The 23,458-nt window shown below is 43.6% G+C and overlaps 2 protein-coding genes across 2 annotated transcripts in view; both read right to left on the bottom strand.

Annotated features, from left to right (window-relative positions):
• Positions 1-169: 169 nt before the first annotated feature.
• Positions 170-23,458, bottom strand: part of LOC140199320 (myosin light chain 3, skeletal muscle isoform-like) — a 195,291-nt gene continuing 172,002 nt past the window's right edge. Inside the window, exon 7 of the mRNA XM_072261165.1 lies at positions 170-180. The gene's annotated coding sequence lies outside the window, so the exon portion shown is untranslated. The remainder of the gene's footprint in view (positions 181-23,458) is intronic.
• Positions 9,160-23,458, bottom strand: part of acadl (acyl-CoA dehydrogenase long chain) — a 118,685-nt gene continuing 104,386 nt past the window's right edge. Inside the window, exons 10-11 of the mRNA XM_072261161.1 lie at positions 19,728-19,814; positions 9,160-11,217 (exon numbers count right to left, since the gene is read on the bottom strand). Of these exons, the coding sequence (XP_072117262.1) occupies positions 11,127-11,217; positions 19,728-19,814 (178 nt within the window). The 3' untranslated portion in view covers positions 9,160-11,126. The remainder of the gene's footprint in view (positions 11,218-19,727; positions 19,815-23,458) is intronic.

Genomic DNA, 23,458 nt, shown 5'->3' with positions numbered 1-23,458 from the left:
ACGGTGGCATTTAAGAGGCACTTAAATAGGCAGATAAACATGAAGGGAACGGCGGTGATAAGACCATATGCAGGGCAGATGGGGATTAGTTTCATTTGGCATCGTGGTTGGCATGGACAATGAGGGACAAAGATCCTGTTCTTGGGCTGTACAGCTGTTTTGGTTTTTGGAGCACCACTTAATCCGGCTAGGCTACTTGAGCAAGTTCAGATCATATCATCTCCATAACTAATGAACCATGGCACAGATGTTGTATGGATACTCCTTAGGAATAATTTAAGAAATTACTAACAACCACAATTATTTGCTACCCTATGTGAATCACAGCAGTTTTTTTTTGGCAGTCTGATTACTCCATGGTCAGTTTTACTAATAGCAACATTTTTCTATTCCAGATTTTTAAAAGAATAATCTGATAAATCACAATAGGATCCAATAGCTCTATTGTGATTTGAATCACTGCTTTCTGAATTTGTAACCTAAGCCACTGGATATCACATCAGTCAGGACCATGCCAATGACATTATAGATTTATTTCATTTGCTTCTTGTGATGCAAATCCAACCTGTGAGTACAGCCATTCGCATCACACACTAAAACACTAGAATTAGCAGACATAGATCAGCTTTATCATCTAAAATACAGGTTAGCTTTTTGCCACATGTACATTGAAACAGTGAAATATGTAATTCCGCATCGATGATAAACACAGCCCGGGGATTGTGTTGGGAGAAGTCTGCATGTGTCCTAGCACTGACACAGCATGCCCATGACCAACCCTATCCGTATAGCTTTGAAATGTGGCAGGAAACCAGAGCACTCGAAGGAAACCCACACAGTCACAAGGAGAACGCAGAAACTCCTTAGAGGCAATGGCAGGTTTGAACCCCGATCAGTAATCACTGGTGCTGTAAAGCAGTGCATTAACCATTACACGACCATGCTGCCTACCATGTTTTACATAATTTATGTAAACGACTATGTCTATTGCTTTCTTTTGTTATTGTTCCCTGATATCTTACGACATATCACACGATTAATGTAAAAGAAACAGTTGTTTGTGGATATAATCCATTGGTTCAGCACCAGCGATATTTCTGTGTTGAAGTTTATAACATGAAAGTTAAGCTCAACAAATGCAGGGGAACTTTCTATAATTATGCTCACTTCCATTCTGGCAGGAAACTTCCAGCTTAAAGATAACCACCTGCACATGGACTATATACTAAGTTTTCTCACTTGCTGACGTTGCAGGCTGCTGGGCTGGGTCATTGGGACCTCTCTAGCGCCTCAGACCTTGAGCCAAGTATTCAAGTGAACAAATGTTGGCGGGCTGAGCACAGGGTCACTGTAAACATGTCTGATCTCGTCCTTCAACATTAACATGTGCACTTCTGGCAGAGAGTTACTGCTTATCAAAATGCAACAAGCATGTCGGACTGATATATCCCTCTCCAACTGTTTTTAACTTCAACAATTCAGGACTAATACAGGTCTAAAAAACTTTAAAGCATTCTATTTCCAAATAAAGATAACTCAAACCTAATCTTCCAACTGCATATTCCATAAAATCATCGGAATAACTACTTTGAAAGTGATGCAAACAATGCAATTTGTTCTTTCACAAAGCAATTTACAGTTAGACTGCCAAAAATAACAATACATTTGAGAAAAATGATTTTTATCAATTAACCTTCCAATTCCAATAGTTAAGGATTGATCTTCCATTTCGTTTCCAAGATGAGTAAAAGTGGGAAAACGACCGCTTCTTTAGAAAGCATGTCAATTAATTCAAATGAATGCCCATCAATTGACTGTCAATCACGAGCAAAGTGATGAAAGTGTTCAACAGCTCAGGCAGCATCTATGGACAGGAATAAACAGTGGATGCTTCAAGTCAAGACCCTTCATTAGGACTGGAAAGGAAGGGGGGAGAGAAGCCAGAATAAGAAGGTGGGGAGAGGAGAAGGAATATGCACTGGCAGGTTATAGGTAACATCGAGTGAGGGGGAAGATTGGTGTGTGGGCAAGGGGGTGGGGATTGAAGTGAGAAGCTGGGAAGTGATAGGTGGAAGAGGTAAAAAGCTATAGAAGAAGCAACCTGATAGGAAAGGGCAATGGACCAGGGGAGATGGGCAAGTGCGGAGGAAAGGGGTGTCAAAATGTAGAATGTAAGAAGAGAGAATGGGGAGAGAATTATCCCAAGTTAGAGAAATCAATGTTCATGCCATCAGGTTGGAGGTTACCCAGATGTAATATGAGGTGCTGCTTCTCCAACCCGAGAGTGGTCTCATAGTAACTGTTGAGTCCATGGATCGACATGTCAGAATGGGAAGTTGAATTTAAATAGGTGGGCACTAGGAAACCTCATTATTTTTGTGGCAGACAGAGTAAAGTGCTCAACAAAGTAGTCCCCCAATCTACATTGGGTCTCAGCACTGGAAAATTACGTTGGAGTGGTAGCAATGGGGGACAGTCAAATAGCAGACAAACTCAGTAAGTATTGTGCATCAATCTTCACTATGAAAGATACCAGTATGTCAGAAATTTAAGAGTATCAGGGGCATAAGTGAGTAGTCGCTATTACTTAGGAGAAGTTGCTTGGTAAGCTGGAAGGTCTGAAGGTAGACAAGTCACCTGGACCAAACAGACTACACTCCAGCATTCTAAAAGAGGTTGCTAAAGAGATTGTGGAGGAATTAAATGCAATCTTTCAAGAATGGCTAAATTCTGCAATGGTTCCAGAGGCCTGGAAATTTTCAAATATCGCTCCTCTCTCTAAAAAAAGGAGGGAGGCAAAAGACAGGAAACTACAGGCTAATTAGCCTGACCTCAGAGATTGGTAAGATGTAAGAGTCCATTTCTTAAGAATAAGATTTTGCGGTATTTGGAGGGACGTGATAAAACAGGCCGAAATCAGCATGGATTCCTTAAGGGAAAATGTTGTCTAACAACATGTGGAATTCTTTGAGGAAATAATGGGCAGGATAGACGAATCAGTGGATGTTGTTTACTTGGATTTTCAGAAGGCCTTTAACAAGGTGCTGCGTATGAGGCTGCTAAACAGGATAAAAGTATTACAGGAAAGATACTAGCATGGACAGGGGATGGCTGACTGTCAGGAGGCAAAGAGGGGAAAATAAAGGGGTCCTTTTCTGATTGGCTGTTGGTGACTAGTGGTGCTTTGCAGGGGTCAGTGTGGGTCTGCCTCTTTTCGTATCATATGTTAATGAGCTAGATGATGGAAATGATGGGTTATGGCCAAGTTTGCAGATGATACAAAGAAAGGTGGAGGGCCAAGCAGTGCTGAGGAAGCAGGGAGTCTGCAGAAGGACTTAGACATATTAGGAGATGGGCAAAGAAGTGGAAGATGGACGTGTATGGTCACGCACTTTGGTAGAAGGAATAAAGGCATAGACTATTTTCTAAATAGGGCATGCATTCAGAAACTGAGAAAGGTACTTGGGAGTCCTAGTGCAGGATTCCCTAAAGGTTAACTTGAAGTTGAGTCAGTAGTAAGGAAGGCAAATACAATGTCAGTGTTCATTTCAAGACTAAAATATAAAAGCAAGGATGTAATGTTGAGCTTTCATAAGGCATTAGTAAGACCACATTTGGAGTATTGGAGTATGCAGTTTTGGGCCCCTTAAGTTAAAAAAAAAAAGGATGTGCTGGCATTGGAGAGGGTACAGAGGAGGTTCATGAGAATGAAAGGGTTAGCATATGAGGAGCGTTTGGTGGCTCAGTGCCTGTACTCACTAGATGATGGGGGTGGTGGGGGGGAGCGGGAGTATCTCACTGAAACAAACCAAATATTGAAGGGTTTAGACAGCATGGACATGGGGCATGGAGAGGATGCTTCTAGTAGTGGGGGAGTCTAGGACCAGAGGAACAGACTCAGAATACAGGCAAAGCCTCAGAATACAAGAACATTCCTTTAGAAATGAGGTAAGGGGGAATTTCTTTAGCAAGTGGGTGGCAAATCAATGGAATTCATTGCCACAACTGGCTGTGGAGGACAAGGTATTATGTATATTTAAAGTGGAGGTTGATAGGTTTTGCTTAAAAAGGCTGTCAAACAAGAATCAGCCATGATCAAATGGCAGAGCAGAATTAAAGGGCCGAATGGCTCAATTCTGATCCTATGTCTTATGGTGACAAGGCAGTAATTGACTCATTGTGGCAGTGAGGAAAATTGATGATCAAGGTGATAATTCAGACAGCCACAATTCAACAATAAAGCAGCTGAATCCAGTTATTGGAAGGTTAAAAACGCTACAGATGGAGAGGAAAATATCCATCAGACTAATGAAAGCACAAACACGAGGAAATCTGCAGATGCTGGAATTTCAAGCAACACACATAAAAGTTGCTGGTGAATGCAGCAGGCCAGGCAGCATCTCTAGGAAGAGGTACAGTCAATGTTTCAGGCCGAGACCCTTCATCAGGACTAACTGAAAGAAGAGCTAGTAAGAGATTTGAAAGTGGGAGGGGGAGGGGGAGATCCAAAATGATAGGAGAAGACAGGAGGGGGAGGGATGGAGCCAAGAGCTGGACAGTTGATTGGCAAAAGGGATATGAGAGGATAATGGGACAGGAGGCCTAGGGAGAAAGAAAGAAAAGGAGGAGGGAAGGAAAAAGCCCGGAGGATGGGCAAAGGGTATAGTCAGAGGGACAGAGGGACAAAAAGGATAGAGAGAGAAAGAATGTGTGTATATAAATAAATAAATAACGGATGGGATACGAGGGGGAGGTGGGGCATTAGCAGAAGTTTCAGAAGTCAATGTTCATGCCATCAGGTTGGAGGCTACCCAGACGGAATATAAGGTGTTGTTCCTCCAACCTGAGTGTGGCTTCATCTTGACAGTAGAGGAGGCCGTGGATAGACATATCAGAATGGGAATGGGACGTGGAGTTAAAATGTGTGGCCACTGGGAGATCCTGCTTTCTCTGGCGGACAGAGCGTATGTGTTCAGCAAAGCGGTCTCCCAGTCTGCGTCGGGTCTGACCAATATATAGAAGGCCACATTGGGAGCACCGGACGCAGTATATCACCCCAGCTGACTCACAGGTGAAGTGTCACCTCCCCTGGAAGGACTGTCTGGGGCCCTGAATGGTAGTGAGGGAGGAAGTGTAAGGGCATGTGTAGCACTTGTTCCGCTTACAAGGATAAGTGCCAGGAGGGAGATCAGTGGGGAGGGATGGGGGGGGGAGGGGGAACAGATGAAAGCACAGTTTTTTTCCCAGGGATGGGGAACTAAAAACTCAAAGATATAGATTTGAGGTGAGAGGTGAGGGATTTAAAAGGACCTGAGGGGCAACTTCTTCACACAGAGGCTGGTGCGTTTATGGAATGAGCTGCCAGAGGAAATGTACAATAAAAGCATTTAAAAGACTATAAGTATATAGATAGGAGGGATTTAGAGAGATATGGGCCAAACAATGGCAAATGAGCACTATGGTTGGAATGGATGAATTGAGCCAAAGGACCTTTCTCCATGATGTATTTATTACTCCATACCTTTGCATTTTATGGATATCAAAGGTAAAATATTCCATGCACAAAATGGTGGTTGTTGTTGATAGAGGCACACAGAGTAGAAAGCTGAATGCTGAACTTTTATAAAAATAAAATTCTGGTCTCAACTACAGTAATGTGTCCATTTTTAGTCATCACATTACATGAGAGATGTGGCAATGTTGAAGTCCAAAAAAAGATTTGAGAAAATGAATGATTTCATTTACAAAGATAGGTCAGAAAGGCTGTGACTGCCAGAGTAGATAAGCCAGACATATAAAGATTCAACATTTCTTGCCTGTCTTTATACTCTGCCTCTATCAATAAAACCTGTAATTGTACATACCTTTTAACTACATTCTCTACCTATCTTGTTACTTTCAATCACTAGTGCATCATCCCCATAGGTCCCTCCACTCCGGCACCCCTTTTATAACAGGATCTTTTATTCTACTTCACCCCAATTCCCCATCCAGCCTGTCAACTCGCCATCCTCTGCATTAATTTTCATCTACCATGCATTTGCTCACTCTACCAGCCGGTTCAAATAGTGCGGCAATTCATCATATCTGACGTTCACAGTACTGCCAAAATTTGTGCCACTTGCAAAGTTAAGAAATGTGGTTTGCCCTCCAAAATCCAGCTGTTAATCAAAGCAAGTAATGGTACTAACAATGATTCATGGGAAACTCTACTATTCACATTCCTTCCTCCAGCCTAAGAAACAATCACTTACCATGTCCTTCTGGTGTCTGTAACTTAGCCATCATTGCATCTGTGCCATCACTATTCCTTTTCAACTATGGCTTCAACTTTGCTGATATGCCTATTACATGAGAACCTACTGGATTATACATGTACACCATTTCAACTACATTATGCTCATTGATATATCTATTACTTCATCAAATTGGATTGGTGAAATATGATTTGTCCTTAACAAATTGAGTGTGGCTTGCCTTATTAATCCAGGCTCCTCCAGACAACAAAGAGGCATACAGCAGCAAGATAGATCAGCTGGCTGAATGGTGTCACAACAACCTTGCATTCAACATCAGCAGGATGAATGTATTGATCAAAGACTTCAGGACAAGGAAATTGGAAGTGTACACACCAGTCCGCATTGAGGGGTCAGCAGTTGGAAGGGTGAGCAGCTTTGAGTTCCTGATGAGATCAACTCAGCAGATCTATCTTGAAGCCGATATATTAATGCAATTACAAAGAAGCTATGTTTCGCTAGGAGTTTGAGGGGATTTGATATTCAAAATAGTTTATTGTCATTCTTCAGAACATGAGTGTAAAAGAGAACAAAATGATTGTTACTCTGGATCCAATGTAGCATTTAAAAAAAAATACAAATATAAATACAAATACAACTCGTAAACACAAAAGATCCTGCAGACACTGGAAATCCAGAGCAGAACACACAAAATGCTAGAGGAACACAACAGGTCAGGCAGCATCTATGAAAATGAATACACAGTCCATGTTTCGGGCAGAGATCCTTCATCAGGACTGGAAAGTAAGTGGGGCGATACCAGAATCAGAAGGTGGGGGAGGGGAAGAAAGACAAGCTAGAAAGTGATAGATGAAATCGGGGGTGCAGAAGGGGAAGAAAGTTAAAAGCTGGGAGGTGATAGATGGATAAGGCAAGGGGCTAGAAAAGGAGGAATCTGATAGGACTGGGGAGTGGATCATGGGAGAAAAGGGAGGAAGAGCGGAACCAGGAGGAGGTGATGGCAGATGAGGAGAAGAGGTAGGAGGCCAGAATGTGGTATTGAAGAAGAGGGAAGAGGGAAGGGAAAGAAAAATTACAGGAAGTTGGAGATATCTGTGGTAGCGAGTCTGGATGAGCACATGGTCAATGAGCTGGAAGGGAGCAGTGCGAAAGGGTTTCACTGAACTCCTGAAGAGAAAATTTAAACTTCTTCAAAGATAACTTGAAGAGACTTTGCAGTTGGGCAGCAAATCATAAACACAAGAGATTCTGCTAAGATGCTGGAAATCCAGAGCATCTATGGAATGAATAAATAGACCTTTTGGGTCAAGACCCTTCATTAGAACTGATAAGTAAGGGGGACGATGCCAGAATCAGAAGGTGGGGTAAGGGGAAGAAAGACAAGCTTGAAAGTGATAGGTGAAGTAGTTGGGCGGGGGAGGGGAGATGAAGTAAGAAACTGGGAGGTGATAGGTGGAAAAGGCAAAGGGCTGGAGAAGAAGGAAAGTGGACCATGAAAAAAGGGAAGGGGGATGGGTACCAGGGGGAGGTGGTTGGCAGTTGATAAGAGGCAAAAAGCTAAAGTGGGGAATTGAAGAGGGAGGGGAAGAAGAAAAAAATACCAGAAGTTGGAGAAATCTGTGGTAGCAACTCTGGGTGAGCACATGGTTGAAGAGTTAGAGGGCAGCAGAGATCACAGAGGGCGAGCAGTGAGAAAGGGTTTCACTGAACTGCTGCCAAAGAGAAGATTTAAACCTTCAGTGTCGGCATCCCTCAAAGAGACTTTGCAGTGGAGCAGCAAATCATAAACACAAGAGATTCTACAGAAGCTGTAAATCCAGAACAATACACACAAAATGTTGCAGGAACTCAAGTCAGGCAGCATCTATGTATAAGTAACTGTTTGAGTGTAACCGTAAATACATAAGATTAGCTTATATACAAACTGATTGTATGTACCTAAAATGACGCTAAATGCTGGAGTGCATATGTATAAGGTGACCCTATCAGGAAATGATAAAGTGACAATGTGAATCTTGGCAAGAGGGACGCCAGCAAATTTCCACAGAGGTACAATGGAGAGCATTCTGACTGGTTGCATCACAACCTGGCACTGAGGCTCCAATGCACAGGATCAAAAGAACCTGAAAAACAACTCAGCCAGCTCCATCACAGTGCCTCAAGAAGATGGCATCCATCATTAAGGACACGCATGATCCAGGACATGCTCTCTTCTCATTACTACTATCAGAAAGGAAGTACAGGAGCCTGAAGACCTATATCAACATTTTAGAAACAGGTTCATCCCATCTGCCATCAGATCTCTGAATGGTCCATGAATACCATCTTACTATTCTTCTTTTGCACTATACTGTTGCTACAGAACAACAAATTTCATGACATATATCAGTGATCATAAACCTAATTACGATTCTATTACTCTTGTCCTGGCTCACTGTTGCTAAAGCTTTCCCTACAATTACAAAGACCAACAACCACAGACCAATCAGTTTAACTTAAAGCTTTCAGGTTGAACTGATTGGCTTGAGTTACTGGGCTTACCCTTACTCATTGCATTGGACAACAAAGTAACATTCACCACTTTCAAGTCTTCTGGCCACATTCAAGGACACTATAAGATGTCAATGCCCCTTGATTTATTCTCCTATTTGCCTCAAATTCTTAGGACACATCCTATCCAGTCCTGATAACTTATCTAATTAAATTCAATAAACCTTTTCAATACCTCTAAGTTTTCAATTTTCATGGTCAAGGAAATTAAAATGGATTACAGTTTGTCTTATGAGACTCTTCAATTAAATTATTTAATCTGTCCAAACTTATATCAGGAATCTTATATGAACTCACAATCTGAATAACTTTTGTTAATCTGGCCAAAACATAGTAAAGAACAGAGGCAAAATATTTTCAATAAACATTTATTGAAATTAAAGCAAATTGTTCATAACATAAAAGTCAATTTGTTCATGGCTATGAAATGGAAAGTTTTATAGCTGGAAATTGGAGATAATGTCTTTAAAGACTGAGTTTCTGAGTATATAACTAGTAGGTTAGATAAGGAGAACCAGTGGATTCAGTATATCTGGATTTTCAAAAGGCACCCAAGAGGTACAATAGGAAAGTGTTAAACAAAATAGGAGCCCATGAAGTTGAGGCAAATGTGATTAGGGCCCGGTTTAAAAAAAAACAGAAGAGAATTGGAATGCACATGATAATTTAAACGCTGGCAGACTTAACCAGTTATTAATCACTTTTATCAATTAATTAGATGAAGGTGCCAAGTATACAGTTTGTTGCAAATTTGCTAAAATACAAAGTGGGAAAGTGGAGGAGGGTGCAAGGGAACATCAAGGTAAAGAGATCAGTGCAAGTATTTAGGGCTTTAGGGTCTGGATGGGGAAGGACAGGATTGTCAAACAGTACAGGTTCTCTGCATCAATTCCAGCAATGATAATTTCGGCAAAAGAAGTGAGATCAAATAGGATCTGTCTATCCTCACTATAGGTTATACAATTAGAATGAAAAGTGATCAAATATACTGTAAAAGCTCCTGAGGGACTGATGGAGCAGATGCTGTGAAGCTATTTCCTCTAAATTGAGAGTCTAGAATCAGGCAGTACATCATTTGGTGAAGAGTTCAGCCATTTAAGATTAAGATAGGGTGGAAGTTCTAGTTGTCAAACCTTTGTAAATTCTCCAAGGATAACCAGATATATTCCTGGTCAATAGATTTTTGGAGCCAATGGGGATCAAATCACAAGTACATCTGATGGGAAGTGAACATGAAATATAACATTGATAGATTCAAGAACCTACTCTCCTCTACTGCTGCTTCTGTTTCTCATGAATTTAGTCCCAATGTGATTCATTTGAATGAAGGAGCCAATGTACCCTATACAATCTCTATACATGAAATTACAGAGATCTTCTGGGGCATTTCTTATTGCTAATTTCCATTCCCTTTGCATCCTCAGAGTTATAGTTTCATTAGTGGTGATCATTCCTCAGTAACCTATGGGAGTGAACATTAGAAAACTATTTAAAGTGATGGGCACAAGTTGCATAAACACAAATGCTCCTCAAAAAGAGGCACTATGTGGTATAAACACTGGCTGATTTTCCCTCATAAGATACAAATCCTTTGGGTTACTTTACCTACAACAGTACCGCTGTCATCCAGGAACTAAACTAGGATTTTATCTGCCTCAAATCAGTTACTTGGGGAATTTTCAAATTCCAACAATTTAGAGTTAGATTGTTTAAGATTATGATTGCACTGTGGAATAACCTTCTTTACTCAAACATAAGGCTTATCTGTGCCCTAGTTATCAAGATGTTTTTAATAAAACAACTCTGAGAACTAGCAGATAATTCTATAACAGTCTGATCACATGTCTGTTAGAACCTTAGAATTCCCCCAAAATACACAAAGAATTACAAAACTCAAGATTATACAGTGGGAAGTTGTTTAAAAAATTCCATTCTTTTCACTATCAGTATGTGATTTGATTTTTCCCCCACCCAGATTGAAAACAATAAAGCATTTATCTTGGTTTGTTGCCTCAACAAAACAGATTCTCGCATAGGATTTTACCACCAGAACATGTCACAGTTGGCTCTTAAAACTGTTGCTGACACAGTTCCACAAATAGCAAGTAAACAAAAAAGCACAAGTAAAAGCATTCATATTCCAGTCAACTTATACAGATCATATCAAGGTGGAATGCACTGTAGAAAGTAAGCTAAGTTTTCCATCTCTGAACAATCCGATTTATTTTTTTGCTGGATGAAATGAAGAGGAAGAGGATTACAAATTTTCTGAATCTGAAGGTACTGTTGGCACGAATCAGCATTCAGCTCACAGGACCATTAGTCACTTACAATTTGTCTAGCAATAAGCTCTTTCATTATTTCATTTGTTCCACCATAAATTGGCTGAACACGGGAATCAACAAAAGACCTGAAAATAAAATGGCTGACGTTAGGTTTCTTTCAGCGTCTAACACACAAAATCATAAAAACAAGTCACTGACCAATTTCAAGTTCTCTAAAATAAGAATGTTTTTAAAATCCAAAATCCCAAGGGGAATTTCTTCCTTGACTTCTCCCTTCCTCTTGATGGGAAGATGATTTAAATATACATTATGCAAATATTACAAACTAAAGAACAGATTGACTCAGATGAGGTTTTAAAACAACATTTGAAAGCTGGGTAGAGATTCATGGTACATAGGGGTCAGGAAAAGCAAATATACTTTCTAGTTGGGGCAACTAGATAGCAATCACTAATGGAGGCCTTTTAGCTTTGCACACAAAATGCTGGTGAATGCAGCAGGCCAGGCAGCATCTATAGGAAGAAGTACAGTCGACGTTTCAGGCCAAGACCCTTCGTCAGGACTAACTGAAAGAAGAGATAGTAAGAGATTTTAAAGTGGGAGGGAGAGGGGGAGATCCGAAATGGTAGGAGAAGACAGGAGAGGGAGGGATGAAGCTAAGAGCCAGAAAGTTAAAGGGATACAGAGCTGGAGAAGGGAGAGGATCATGGGATGGGAGGCCTGGAGAGAAAGAAAGGGGGAGGGGAGCATCAGAGGAAGATGGAAAGCAGGAAAGGAGTTATTGTGAGAGGGACAGAGAGAGAAAAAAGGAAAAAAATAATAAATAAATAAGAGATTGGGGTAAGAAGGGGAGGAGAGGCATTAATGGAAGTGAGAGAAATCAATGTTCATGCCATCAGGTTGGAGGCTACCCAGACGGAATATAAGGTGTTTTCTCTCTCTGTTCCTCTCACAATAACTCCTTGCTTGCTAATGCCCCTCCTCACCTTCTTACCCCACCCTTATTTATTATTTTCCCCTTTTTTTCTGTCCCTCTCACAATAACTCCTTGCCTGCTAATGCCCTTCCTCACCTTCTTACCCCACCCCTTATTTATTTATTAACACCCCCCCCCTTTTCTCTCTCTGTCCCTATCACAACAACTCCTTGCCTGCTCTCCATCTTCCTCTGGTGCTCCCTCCCCCTTTCTTTCTCCCCAGGCCTCCTGCCCCATGATCCTCTCCCTTCCTTCTCCAGCTCTGTATACCTTTTGCCAATCAACTTTCTAACTTTTAGCTTCATCCCTCCCCCTCCTGTCTTCTCCTATCATTTCAGATCTCCCCCTCCCCCTCTCACTTACAAATCTCTTACTATCTCTTCTTTCAGTTAGTCCTGACGAAGGGTCTCGGCCCGAAACATCGACTGTACTTCTTCCTATAGATGCTGCCTGGCCCGCTGCATTCCACCAGCATTTTGTGTGTGTTGCTTGAATTTCCAGCATCTGCAGATTTCCTCGTGTTGGCCTTTTAGCTTTGCTAGGCCAAGGACACTTGATGCTTTGCTGCACACTTGAACGCTCGGCAGGGGGCACCGATGCTTTCTTGCTGGTGGGGAAGGGGGGGACGTCATTGCTTTGCTGCTGCTTGTGTGTGGGAGGGGGGAGATGTGAGGGGGTTTGAGGTTCTAACATTTAACTGTCATTCATTCTTTGGGGCACTCCTCTGTTTTCATGGATGACTGCAAAGAAAAATAATTTCAGGATGTATAGTATATACATTTCTCTGACATTATATGTACCTATTGAACCTATTGACACCTGACTAGCTTTACCTCAGCATAAATCTGCAAATTTAGCACAGAATAACTAAACAAGAATCCTCTAGGCTACATGGACTTGAATTGATTTAATTTCCTCCACAGGACACTGGAAATGGCCAAGTTACATTATAATCATTAGTTTTATTTCAATAAGGAACTTGAAGTGCTTGGACTTTGTGGTGGGGGGAGTAATGCTAAAACTGTGAAACTGTAGACTGTAAATTGTAAATTAAAATTCAATTATGGATTGTGTTATATTCTCAAAAGAATGAATGCATCTATTTAAGCATCAGTGTTTCTCAATAAAGAAAACACAATCAATAACCTGTCTACCCAGTAATCATATAGATACAAATAACCAGTTACCTAACTTTGAAAGTTTCTTCAAATTGAGAAGAATTATTTCAGATTTTAATCTGTGAGGAATTTTGCCACAGAACAACTTCGTTAGGCTCAATGGCCACTTTCTATCCTATAATTAATGCACTAAAATTTGTAAAGCCGAGAAATACTCAAGGTCTTTCAGCTAAACCAAACACCAAAATACTTCTCTGTTATCAGTTAGTGTCAAAGGAAGAGAGAAATTTATGGAGCGTGATGTGCCATATTCAGCTAATGGCCCAACGTGAGTCACATACTTGGACTGGTGATGTTACCATGACACTTTGCGCTTGCTCGTCTGATGAAACCAGGCTGCTCATTCTGACAAGTCTCTGATCTAACTATTTTGTCAAGAGAAGGAACCTGCCAGGGATAGTCTTCCCTATTCTGTCCTTGAAAATCATACCTGCCCTCTTATTTGCTTCTGAGAATTTACCAACCAACAGCAAACCTTGCAAACAAAGCACAGGGAAAAATGCCACCAATACTGTCCTGACAAAATCCTCCAACTTTCTGGAAGGATAAGTCAAACAATGAGAGCATCCTTGCCCAGGTCAAGGTTCCCAGAACACTTTTTCACAGACTCAATACCTCTCTCCCAAGGCAGTGCCCTGTCCTGAGCACTGGGAAGAGATTACCAGGCAAACAGTAGATACCAAAAATAATCAAAAAGGAAAACACCAACAATGCAGAAAATCTCATTTAATGCAGGACATTCTGGAAACACTTGTCAGTCAGACAACATTAGTTCAGATGCATGAAAGGCGTCAGGTAAATAAATACGCTATTTCAAGGCAAATGAAGCATCAATATTCTGGACTCATGCCAATCCCTTGTTTGGTGGGGAACAAAGAAGTGGGGCTCCAGCGAGTAAACAAACAGCACAGGAACTGGGGAACCAGCGAGTGGACGGGGGAACACGGGAACTGGGCAACCAGTGAGGAGACGGGGAACACGGGAACTGGGGAACCAGTGAGGAGACGGGGAACATGGGAACTGGGGAACCAGTGAGGAGATGGGGAACATGGGAACTGGGGAACCAGCCAGTGGACGGGGAACATGGGAACTGGGGAACCAGTGACTGGACGGGGAACACGGGAACAGGGGAGCCAGTGATGCAGGGAACATGGGAACTGGGGAACCAGTGACTGGATGGGGAACACGGGAACAGGGGAACCAGTGACGCAGGGAACATGGGAACTGGGGAACCAGTGAGTGGACGGGGAACACGAGAGCTGGGGAACCATCGAGTGGACGGGGAACACGGGAGCTGGGGAACCAGTGACTGGACGGGCAGAGCAGAATTGGATGAAATTCCTACAAGAAATAAGGAAAATGCAGGAAAAATATATTCCAAGAAAAAAGAAAATCATGAATGGAAGAATGGCACAAATGTGGCTAACGAGAGAGGTTAAGGCAAAAATAAAAGCAAAAGAAACGGCGTACAAGGAAGCAAAAATTAGTGGGAAAAGTGAGGACTGGAAGACCTTTAAAAACTTACAGAAAGAAACTAAGAAAGTCATTAGGAGAGAAAAGATGAATTATGAAAGGAAGTTGGCGATTAACATAAAAAAGGATACTAAGAGTTTTTTTAAATATATGAAGAGTAAAAGAGTGACAAGGGTAGATATGGGACCGATTGAAAATGATGCTGGAGTAATTAAAATGGATAACAAAGAGATGGCGGAGGAACTGAATGAGTATTTTGCATCAGTCTTCACAGTGGAAGACATGAGCAATATACCTGATAGCCAGAGGTATCAGGGAATAGAATTAGGTACAGTCAAGATAACTAGAGAGAAAGTGCTTGGGAAGCTAAGTGGACTAAGAATAGATAAGTCTCCCGGCCCGATGAGGTGCACCCAAGGGTTCTGAAGGAGGTGGCTTTGGAGATTGTGGAAGCATTGGAAATGATCTTCCAGGAATCAATAGACTCTGGCATGGTTCCGGAGGACTGGAAGGTCGCAAATGTAGTTCCGCTATTTAAGAAAGGAAGGAGGCAGCAAAAAGAAAATTACAGACCTATTAGTCTGACATCAGTGGTTGGAAAGATATTGGAGTCAATCCTCAAGGACGAGGTTATGAAATACCTCGAAATGCATGACAAGATAGGCCAAAGCCAGCATGGTTTCATGAATGGAAGATCCTGCCTTACCAACTTATTGGAAGTTTTTGAGGTAATCTCGAATAAGATTGACAAGGGAGAGGCTGTGGATGTTGTGTATTTGGATTTTCAAAAGGCCTTCGATAAGGTGCCGCATATGAGGCTGCTTAATAAGATGAGAGCCCACGGAATTATAGGAAAGATATTGAAATGGGTGGAGCATTGGCTGATAGGCAGAAAGCAAAGGGTGGGAATAAAGGGATCCTATTCTGATTGGTTGCCGGTTACTAGTGGTGTTCCGCAGGGGTCGGTGTTGGGGCCGCTTCTTTTTACGATGTATATCGATGATTTGGATTATGGATTAAATGGTTTTGTGGCCAAGTTTGCGGATGACACCAAGATAGGTGGAGGAGCAGGAAATGTTGAAGAAATGGAAAGGTTGCAGAGAGACTTAGTCAGTTTAGGAGAGTGGGCAAAGAAATGGCAGATGAGATACAACGTTGACAAATGTACGGTTGTACATTTCGGAAGAAGAAATAATCGGGCAGATTATTATTTAGATGGGTAGAAAATTCAAAAATCGGAAGTGCAAAAGGACTTGGGGGTCCTTGTGCAGGATACCCTAAAGGTTAACCACCAAGTTGGATTGGCGGTAAGGAAAGTGAATGCTATGTTGGCATTCATTTCAACAGGAATAGTGTATAAGAGTAAGGAGGTGTTGATGAGGCTCTATGGGGCATTAGTGAGACCTCATTTGGAATACTGTGTGCAGTTTTGGGCCCCCTATCTTAGAAAGGATATATTGATGTTGGAGAGAGTTCAGAGAAGATTTACGAGGATGATTCCTGGAATGCAGGGGCTAACATATGAGGAGCGTCTGTCGGCTCTTGGATTGTATTCATTAGAGTATAGAAGAATGAGAGGGGATCTCATAGAAACGTTTCGAATGTTGAAAGGGTTGGACAGAGTAGATGTGATAAGGTTGTTTCCCTTGGTGGGTGAGTCCAGGACAAGAGGCCATAGTCTTAGAATTAGAGAGTACCCAGTTAAAACAGAGATGAGGAGAAATTTTTTTAGCCAGAGGGTCGTGGATTTGTGGAATTCGTTGCCACATATGGCTGTGGAGGCCCGATCATTGAGGGTGTTTAAGGAGGAGATTGACAGGTATTTAATTAGTCAGGGTATTAAGTGATATGGGGAAAAAGCCGGAAATTGGAACTAGATGGGTGAATAGTTTAGCTCATGGTGGAGCTGCGCAGCAGACTCGATGGGCCGAATGGCCTACTTCTGCACTTTGTCTTGTGATCATGTGAACACGGGAACTGGGGAACCAGTGACTGGACGGGGAATACGGGAATTGGGGAACCAGCGACTGGACGGGGAATAGGGGAACTGGGGAACCATTGAGTGGACGGAGAACACGGGAACTGGGGACCCAGTGAGTGGGTGGGGAACACGGGAACTGGGGAACCAGTGATTGGACGGGGAACACGGGGAACTGGGGAGCCAGCGAGTGGACGGGGAACATGGAAACTGGGGACCCAGTGACTGGACGGGGAACACGGGAACCGGGGAACCAGCGAGTGGACGGGGAACATGGGAACCGGGGAACCAGCGAGTGGATGGGGAATACGGGAACCAGCGAGTGGGCGGGGAACATGGGAACCAGCGAGCGGGCGGGGAACACAGGAACTGGGGAACCAATGAGTGGACGGGGAACACGGAACTGGGAAACCAGTGAGGAGACTGGGGGAGCACGTGAACTGGGGAATCAGTGACTGGACAGGTAACACGGGAACTGGGGAACCATTGATGCAGGGAACACGAGAACTGAGGAACCAGTGAGTGGACAGAAAACACGGGAACTGGAGAACCAGTGAGTGGGTGGGGAACATGGGAACTGGGGAACCAGTGACTGGACGAGGAATACGGGAACTGGGGAACCAGTGACGCAGGGAACACGGGAACTGGGGAACCAGTGACGTAGGGAACACGGGAACTGGGGAACCAGTGAGTAGACAGAAAACACGGGAACTGGAGAACCAGTGAGTGGACAGAAAACACGGGAACTGGGGAACCAATGAGTGGACAGAAAACACGGGAACTGGGGAACCAGTGAGTGGACGGGGAACACGGGAACTGGGGAACCATCCAGTGGACGGGGAACATGGGAACTGGGGAACCATCGAGTGGACAGGGAACACAGGAACTGGGGAACCAGTGAGTGGACGGGGAATACGGGAACTAGGGAACCAGCGACTGGACAGGGAACAAGGGAACTGGGGAACCAGTGAGTGGACGGGGGAACACGGGAACTGGGGAACCAGTGAGGAGACAGGGAACATGGGAACTGGGGAACCAGTGAGGAGATGGGGAACATGGGAACTGGGGAAACAGTGAGGAGACGGGGAACATGGGAACTGGGGAACCAGTGAGGAGACGGGGAATACGGGAACTGGGGAACCAGCGACTGGATGGGGAATACGGGAACAGGGGAACCAGAGTGGACGGGAAACGTGGGAACCAGTGAGGAGAAAGGGAACACAGGGAACTGGAGACCCAGTGACTGGACAGGGAACACGGGAACTGGGGAACCAGTGAGGAGACGGGGGAGCACGGGAACTGGGGAACCAGGGAATGGACATGGAACACGGGAACTGGGGAACCAGTGACTGGACGGGGAACACGGGAACTGGGGAACCAGTGAGATGGGGAACACGGGAACTGGGGAACCAGTGACGGGATGGGGAACACGGGAACTGGGGACCCAGCGACTGGACGGGGAACACGGGAACTGGGGAACCAGTGAGTGGAGGGGGAGCACGGGAACAGGGGAACCAGTGACTGGACAGGGAGCACGGGAACTGGGGAACCGGGGAACCAGTGAGTGGACGGGGAACACGGGAACTGGGGACCCAGTGACTGGACGGGGAACACAGGAACCAGCGAGTGGACGGGGAACATGGTTACTGGGGAACCAGCAAGTGGACGGGGAACACGGTTACTGGGGAACCAGCGAGTGGACGGGGAACACGGTTACTGGGGAACCAGCGAGTGGACGGGGAATACGGGAACCAGCCAGTGGGCGGGAAACATGGGAACCAGCAAGTGGGCGGGGAACACAGGAACTGGGGAACCAGTGACTGGACGGGGAACTGGGGAACCAGTGACTGGACGGGGAACACGGGAACTGGGGAACCAGTGAGGAGATGGGGAACATGGGAACTGGGGAACCAGTGAGGAGACGGGGAACACGGGAACTGAGGAACCAGTGAGGAGACGGGGAACATGGGAACTGGGGAACCAGTGAGGAGACGGGGAACACGGGAACTGGGGAACCAGTGAGGAGACGGGGAACATGGGAACTGGGGAACCAGCGAGTGGGTGGGAAACACGGGAACTGGGGAACCAGTGAGGAGACAGGGAACACAGAAACTGGGGAATCAGCGACTAGACGGGGAATACGGGAACTGGGGAACCATCGAGTGGACGGGGAACACGGGAACTGGGGAACCATCGAGTGGACGGGGAACACGGGAACTGGGGACCCAGAGAGTGGACGGGGAACACGGGAACTGGGGAACCAGCGAGTGGATGGGGAACCAGTGAGTGGATGGGGAACACGGGAACTGGGGAACCAGCGAGTGGACGGGGAACTCGGGAACTGGGGAACCAGCGAGGAGACGGGGAACACGGGAACTGAGGAACCGGTGAGTGGATGGGGAACACGGGAAATGGGGAACCAGTTCCCCAGATGGGAATTGTAGCAATTGAGGCTTTGAGCATTTGATAACCAGCGTGGCAAATATCACCATGTTAGTCAGATGTTGAACTATCACTATTTCCAATGATTGGGTAGCAGATCTTTAACCTGAAGCCCTGCCAAGAATTATATAGATACACATGCAATATTTAAGACCTAGATGAGCTCTTGAACCTCCAAGTTGTGGGAGTCTACAACCAAATGCTACCAAATGGGATTAATATAGATGGGTATTTGATGGGTCAGTGTGGGCATAGGGGGCAAAGGATCTGTTTCTTTACAGCATGACCGTAAAATGCTGTAAAAGAGATTTTTTAAAAAGCAGGGTGTTTCTAACTAACACTTCAAATGCCCAGCCTGTAGCTGAAAAAAACATTCTGACCAAGCAACTGCACTCACTGACCTCAGCATGCCTTTGGTTATAGTCTGCAGATCCATCACTGCTTGTTTATAGACAGTTTGATGTACAGTAGCCAGAAGTATAAAGTACCAGTTTCATTAGAGAAACAGTAACAACAACAAAAAAATTTCTTCTGGACAAACTTATGTCTTCAAATTAACTTCCAATAATTTCATAAATTAGGACTTACTTAGCAATTGGATATTCCCACATATATCCCCATCCGCCATGGAGTTGTAGACACTGGGTGGCTACATTATTCTGGAGCTCAGTAGCCCTTTATAAAATCAAAGAAGTTAAATACATTCAATATCCTTTCATATCCAAAGAAAACAATCATTACGAAGATTGGTACATCATTTTTACAGAATCACCAAATGTTTTCGCTTTGCATATTTTCTCCTACCAGACCCCAAACACCTGTACCCTTGTGTAAAACAGCTAGTCTTCACATTTGAGCTCAGGCAGTGGTGTTGGCAAGCTATTCGATCAACCATGCTGCCACGTCTACCCAACACTTGGATGTACAGCTCCCTGGGAGATTACTGATTGCTCAAGTTGATAATGTCACACACCACCTGTTCCCTGAATAGCTATCGTCAGCCAAATCAGCACAGGCTAGAAAACAGACCTAGAACTACATGGTATGTATGGCTTAGTTACACCTAGATATCCAAACACATGGAAAGTTCCCCCAATGTTCTGAATGAATTGTGGCACTTTTTGTTAATTAACAGCTAGTATGTGTTTAAATAATCAACAGTGTTACTACAACAGACTTGACAAAGCAACACACAAAATGCTGCAGGAACTCTGGTCAGGCAGCATCTCTGGAAATGAATAAACGGTTGACGTCTTGGACTGATGCCCTTCTTCAAGACTGGAAAGAGGGAAGTCGCCAGAATAAAAAGGTGGGGGCGGGGAAACAGGCTAACTGGAAAATGATAGATGAAGCCAAGTGGGTGGGAAAAGGAAAAGGCAGGAGAAAAAGGAATGTAACAGGAGAGTGGGAAGGAGTAGGGGACCCGGGGGAAGTGATAGGCAAGTGAGAAGAGGTAAAAGGCCAGAGTGGAGAATAGAGGAAGAGGGAAGAGTGAAGGGGGAGGGGGAGGGGAAGTGTTTTTACTGGAAGGAGAAATTGATATTCATGCCATCAGGTTGGAGGCTACCCAGACAGAACACAAGGCGTCTCTCCTCCATCTCGAGGGCTGCCCCATCTCGGCACAAGAGGAGGCCGCAGACCAATACGTCAGAACAGGAATGGGAATTGGAATGAGAATTCTTGTCTACTGGATAGTGCCATTTTTGACAGATGGAGTGGAGGTGCTTGATGAAGCAGTCGCCCAATCCACAACGGGCCCCACCAATGCAGAAGAGGCTGCATCGGGAGCACTGGACATAACAGATGACTCCAGCAGATTCAGAGGTGAAATGTTGCCTCAGTTGGAAGGATTACCCAGGTCCCTGAATGGAGGTGAGGGAGGAGGCAAATGGGCAGATGCAGCACTTAAGCCAATTGAAGGTATAAATGCTGAGAGGGAGACCAGTGGGGAGGGATGAACGGACAAGGGAATCGCGGAGGGAGTGATCCATGCGGAATGTGGGTGGGGGAGGAGATAAAGATAAGTTAAGTGGTGGAGATGGCGGAAGTTACGGAGGATGTTACGTTGGATGCTGAGGCTCATGCGGTGGTCGGTGAGGACAAGGGGAATTCTAACACTGTTAAGGTGGTGGGAAGATGAGGTGAGCACAGCCATTTGGGAAATGGAGGAGATGCAGGTGAGGTCAGCATCCACAGTGGAGGGAGGGAAACCCCGTTCTTTGAAAGAGGAGGACATCTCAGATGTTCTGGAGAGGAAAGCTGCATCCTGGGAAGAGAAGCAGCGGAGGTGAAGGAACTGAGAAGAGATAAGCATTTTTTTACAGGAGAGGGGCGGGAAGAGGTAGACTCAAGATAACCAGGGGAATCGGTAGATTTATTAAAGATGTCAGTTGACGGCTTGACTTCAGAGATTGAGAAAGAGGCAGGAGGTACCAGGAATGGACTAAGTGAATTTAAGGGCAGGATGGAAGTTGGAGGCAAAGCTGACGAAGTTGATGAGCTCAGTAGAGGTGCACTAAGCAGCGCCAATTCAGTTGTCAATGTAGCAGAGAAAGAGTTGGGGAGTTTTACTGGTGAAGGCTTGGAACATGGACTGTTCTACGTAGCCAATGAAGAGTTGGGTAAAGCTGGGATCTCACGGCTACCCTTGCTTTACATGTTAGTTTTTTTGTAAGCAACCTATTACTGTGAACAACTGTAGAGAAAGGCAAACTACAACTCTTCAATAAACTTTGTAGGAAGTTTAAACAGTACTCAGAATAATAGAATTTTATATAAAAATGGGAGTAGTCAGCCCAGCCCACCCTACCAAGGTAATCTATTTATTACAATTCATTGAATCTTTCGGTATTCAATTTTGCAGATCTTAAAATATTTCAGAATGTTCCACTGGACAATTCTTTATCTGAGTTTGACATTATATCATCAATTTATCTTCTCGGTTGTATTGCATAGCAGGCATTTGCAGCATTATATAATCACACATTGATGATGTGTGAACTTAATATTATCATACATTGATGATTGCATGAATTTTTTTATTTACAGTATTTATACCTATACCTGACCTGGGAGTGTACTTAATAATGGGCACTCGTTTAATCATCTTCAATGTACTTAAACAGAGTAGATATTTTAACTCAAACTCCCCTCTCCTCCCATCAACTGATAAATGTACAAATATAACTTCACGAGAAGCTAAGCTGACTGAAAAATCAATCCCACTTTGTAGATTGGATCGAAACTGTTGAAAGTGCAGCTCCCACAGATCCTTTCAGCTACTCACTACTTCACTGACAAAAACATTTTTTGTATTTAAAGCTGCTTTTTTTAAGGATCACTGAAGCATCAAATATGTAGCTGTTGTACAACAAATTGTTTACCAAAGGCTACCGTAAGAAATCATCTAGTTACAATGATTTTGAATCACTAAAAGCTCGCTATATGTTACAGTCCATAGTTACAGTACAAGATACCAGGGGCTTCAATTTAAACTAGCAGTTTTTAACTATTTAGTGGACCATTCTCCCAAACCTTTCCCCTAGCTATGCTCAGCAAGAAAATAGGATTTGTTAAAATAGAAAACTATGCTGAACAGAGTTTGAATTGTTTCAGTACTATTTAGATTGCTTCAATCAAACCATTGCCTTTGCTCAGGAAGAGTTAGCCTTCATTTTTTAAATTATCAACACAACATTTGTTGTGCTTATAAGGCTGCAAGAACAAGGAGGAAGGCCTCTCTAACCTCATGAAGGTCTGGCAGATTTCATCCTCCCCAGACATGTTAGATGGCCAAAAATAACTCTTCATCTTAATTTATCTTACCTCATCAAATATTTCTTGTGGATACATCACAAAGCTACTCAGCATTAAGATTTTACTTTTTAATTACATTTTGTGAAAAACACATTAATTATTTTATGTTCTGATATTCACCACTTCCTTTACATTTTAGAATTCTAGGTTTCTTCATTAAATGGCAGGCTGTTTTCCTACATTCACAAAAAGTGGACATAACTGGCTAGACCAGCACCTATTGATCATCTCTAAGTACTCTAGAGGAGTTAATGGTAGAAGGAATGAATGCTCAGGGTGTTGAGTTCCATTTCAATAAAATGGGTTGTTTTGTCTTAATACCATTAAGCTTCTTCAGAAAAATGGGTAGTATTCCATTACACTTGAGCTTACATCTTGATGGAAAGGCCCAGGAAAGTTATTTGCTATAAAATCGGACTTACTCACATATTAAGATCTGATTAAGTTTCTTGTCAGTGGGAAATCCCAGAACTGTATCAAAGGTGATGGGATTAAAAGTTAGG

The sequence above is a fragment of the Mobula birostris genome, chromosome 6 (genome assembly GCF_030028105.1).
Source record: "Mobula birostris isolate sMobBir1 chromosome 6, sMobBir1.hap1, whole genome shotgun sequence".
In the NCBI taxonomy this organism is placed as follows: domain Eukaryota; kingdom Metazoa; phylum Chordata; class Chondrichthyes; order Myliobatiformes; family Myliobatidae; genus Mobula; species Mobula birostris.
This window is presented reverse-complemented; position numbering and strand designations above follow the sequence as displayed.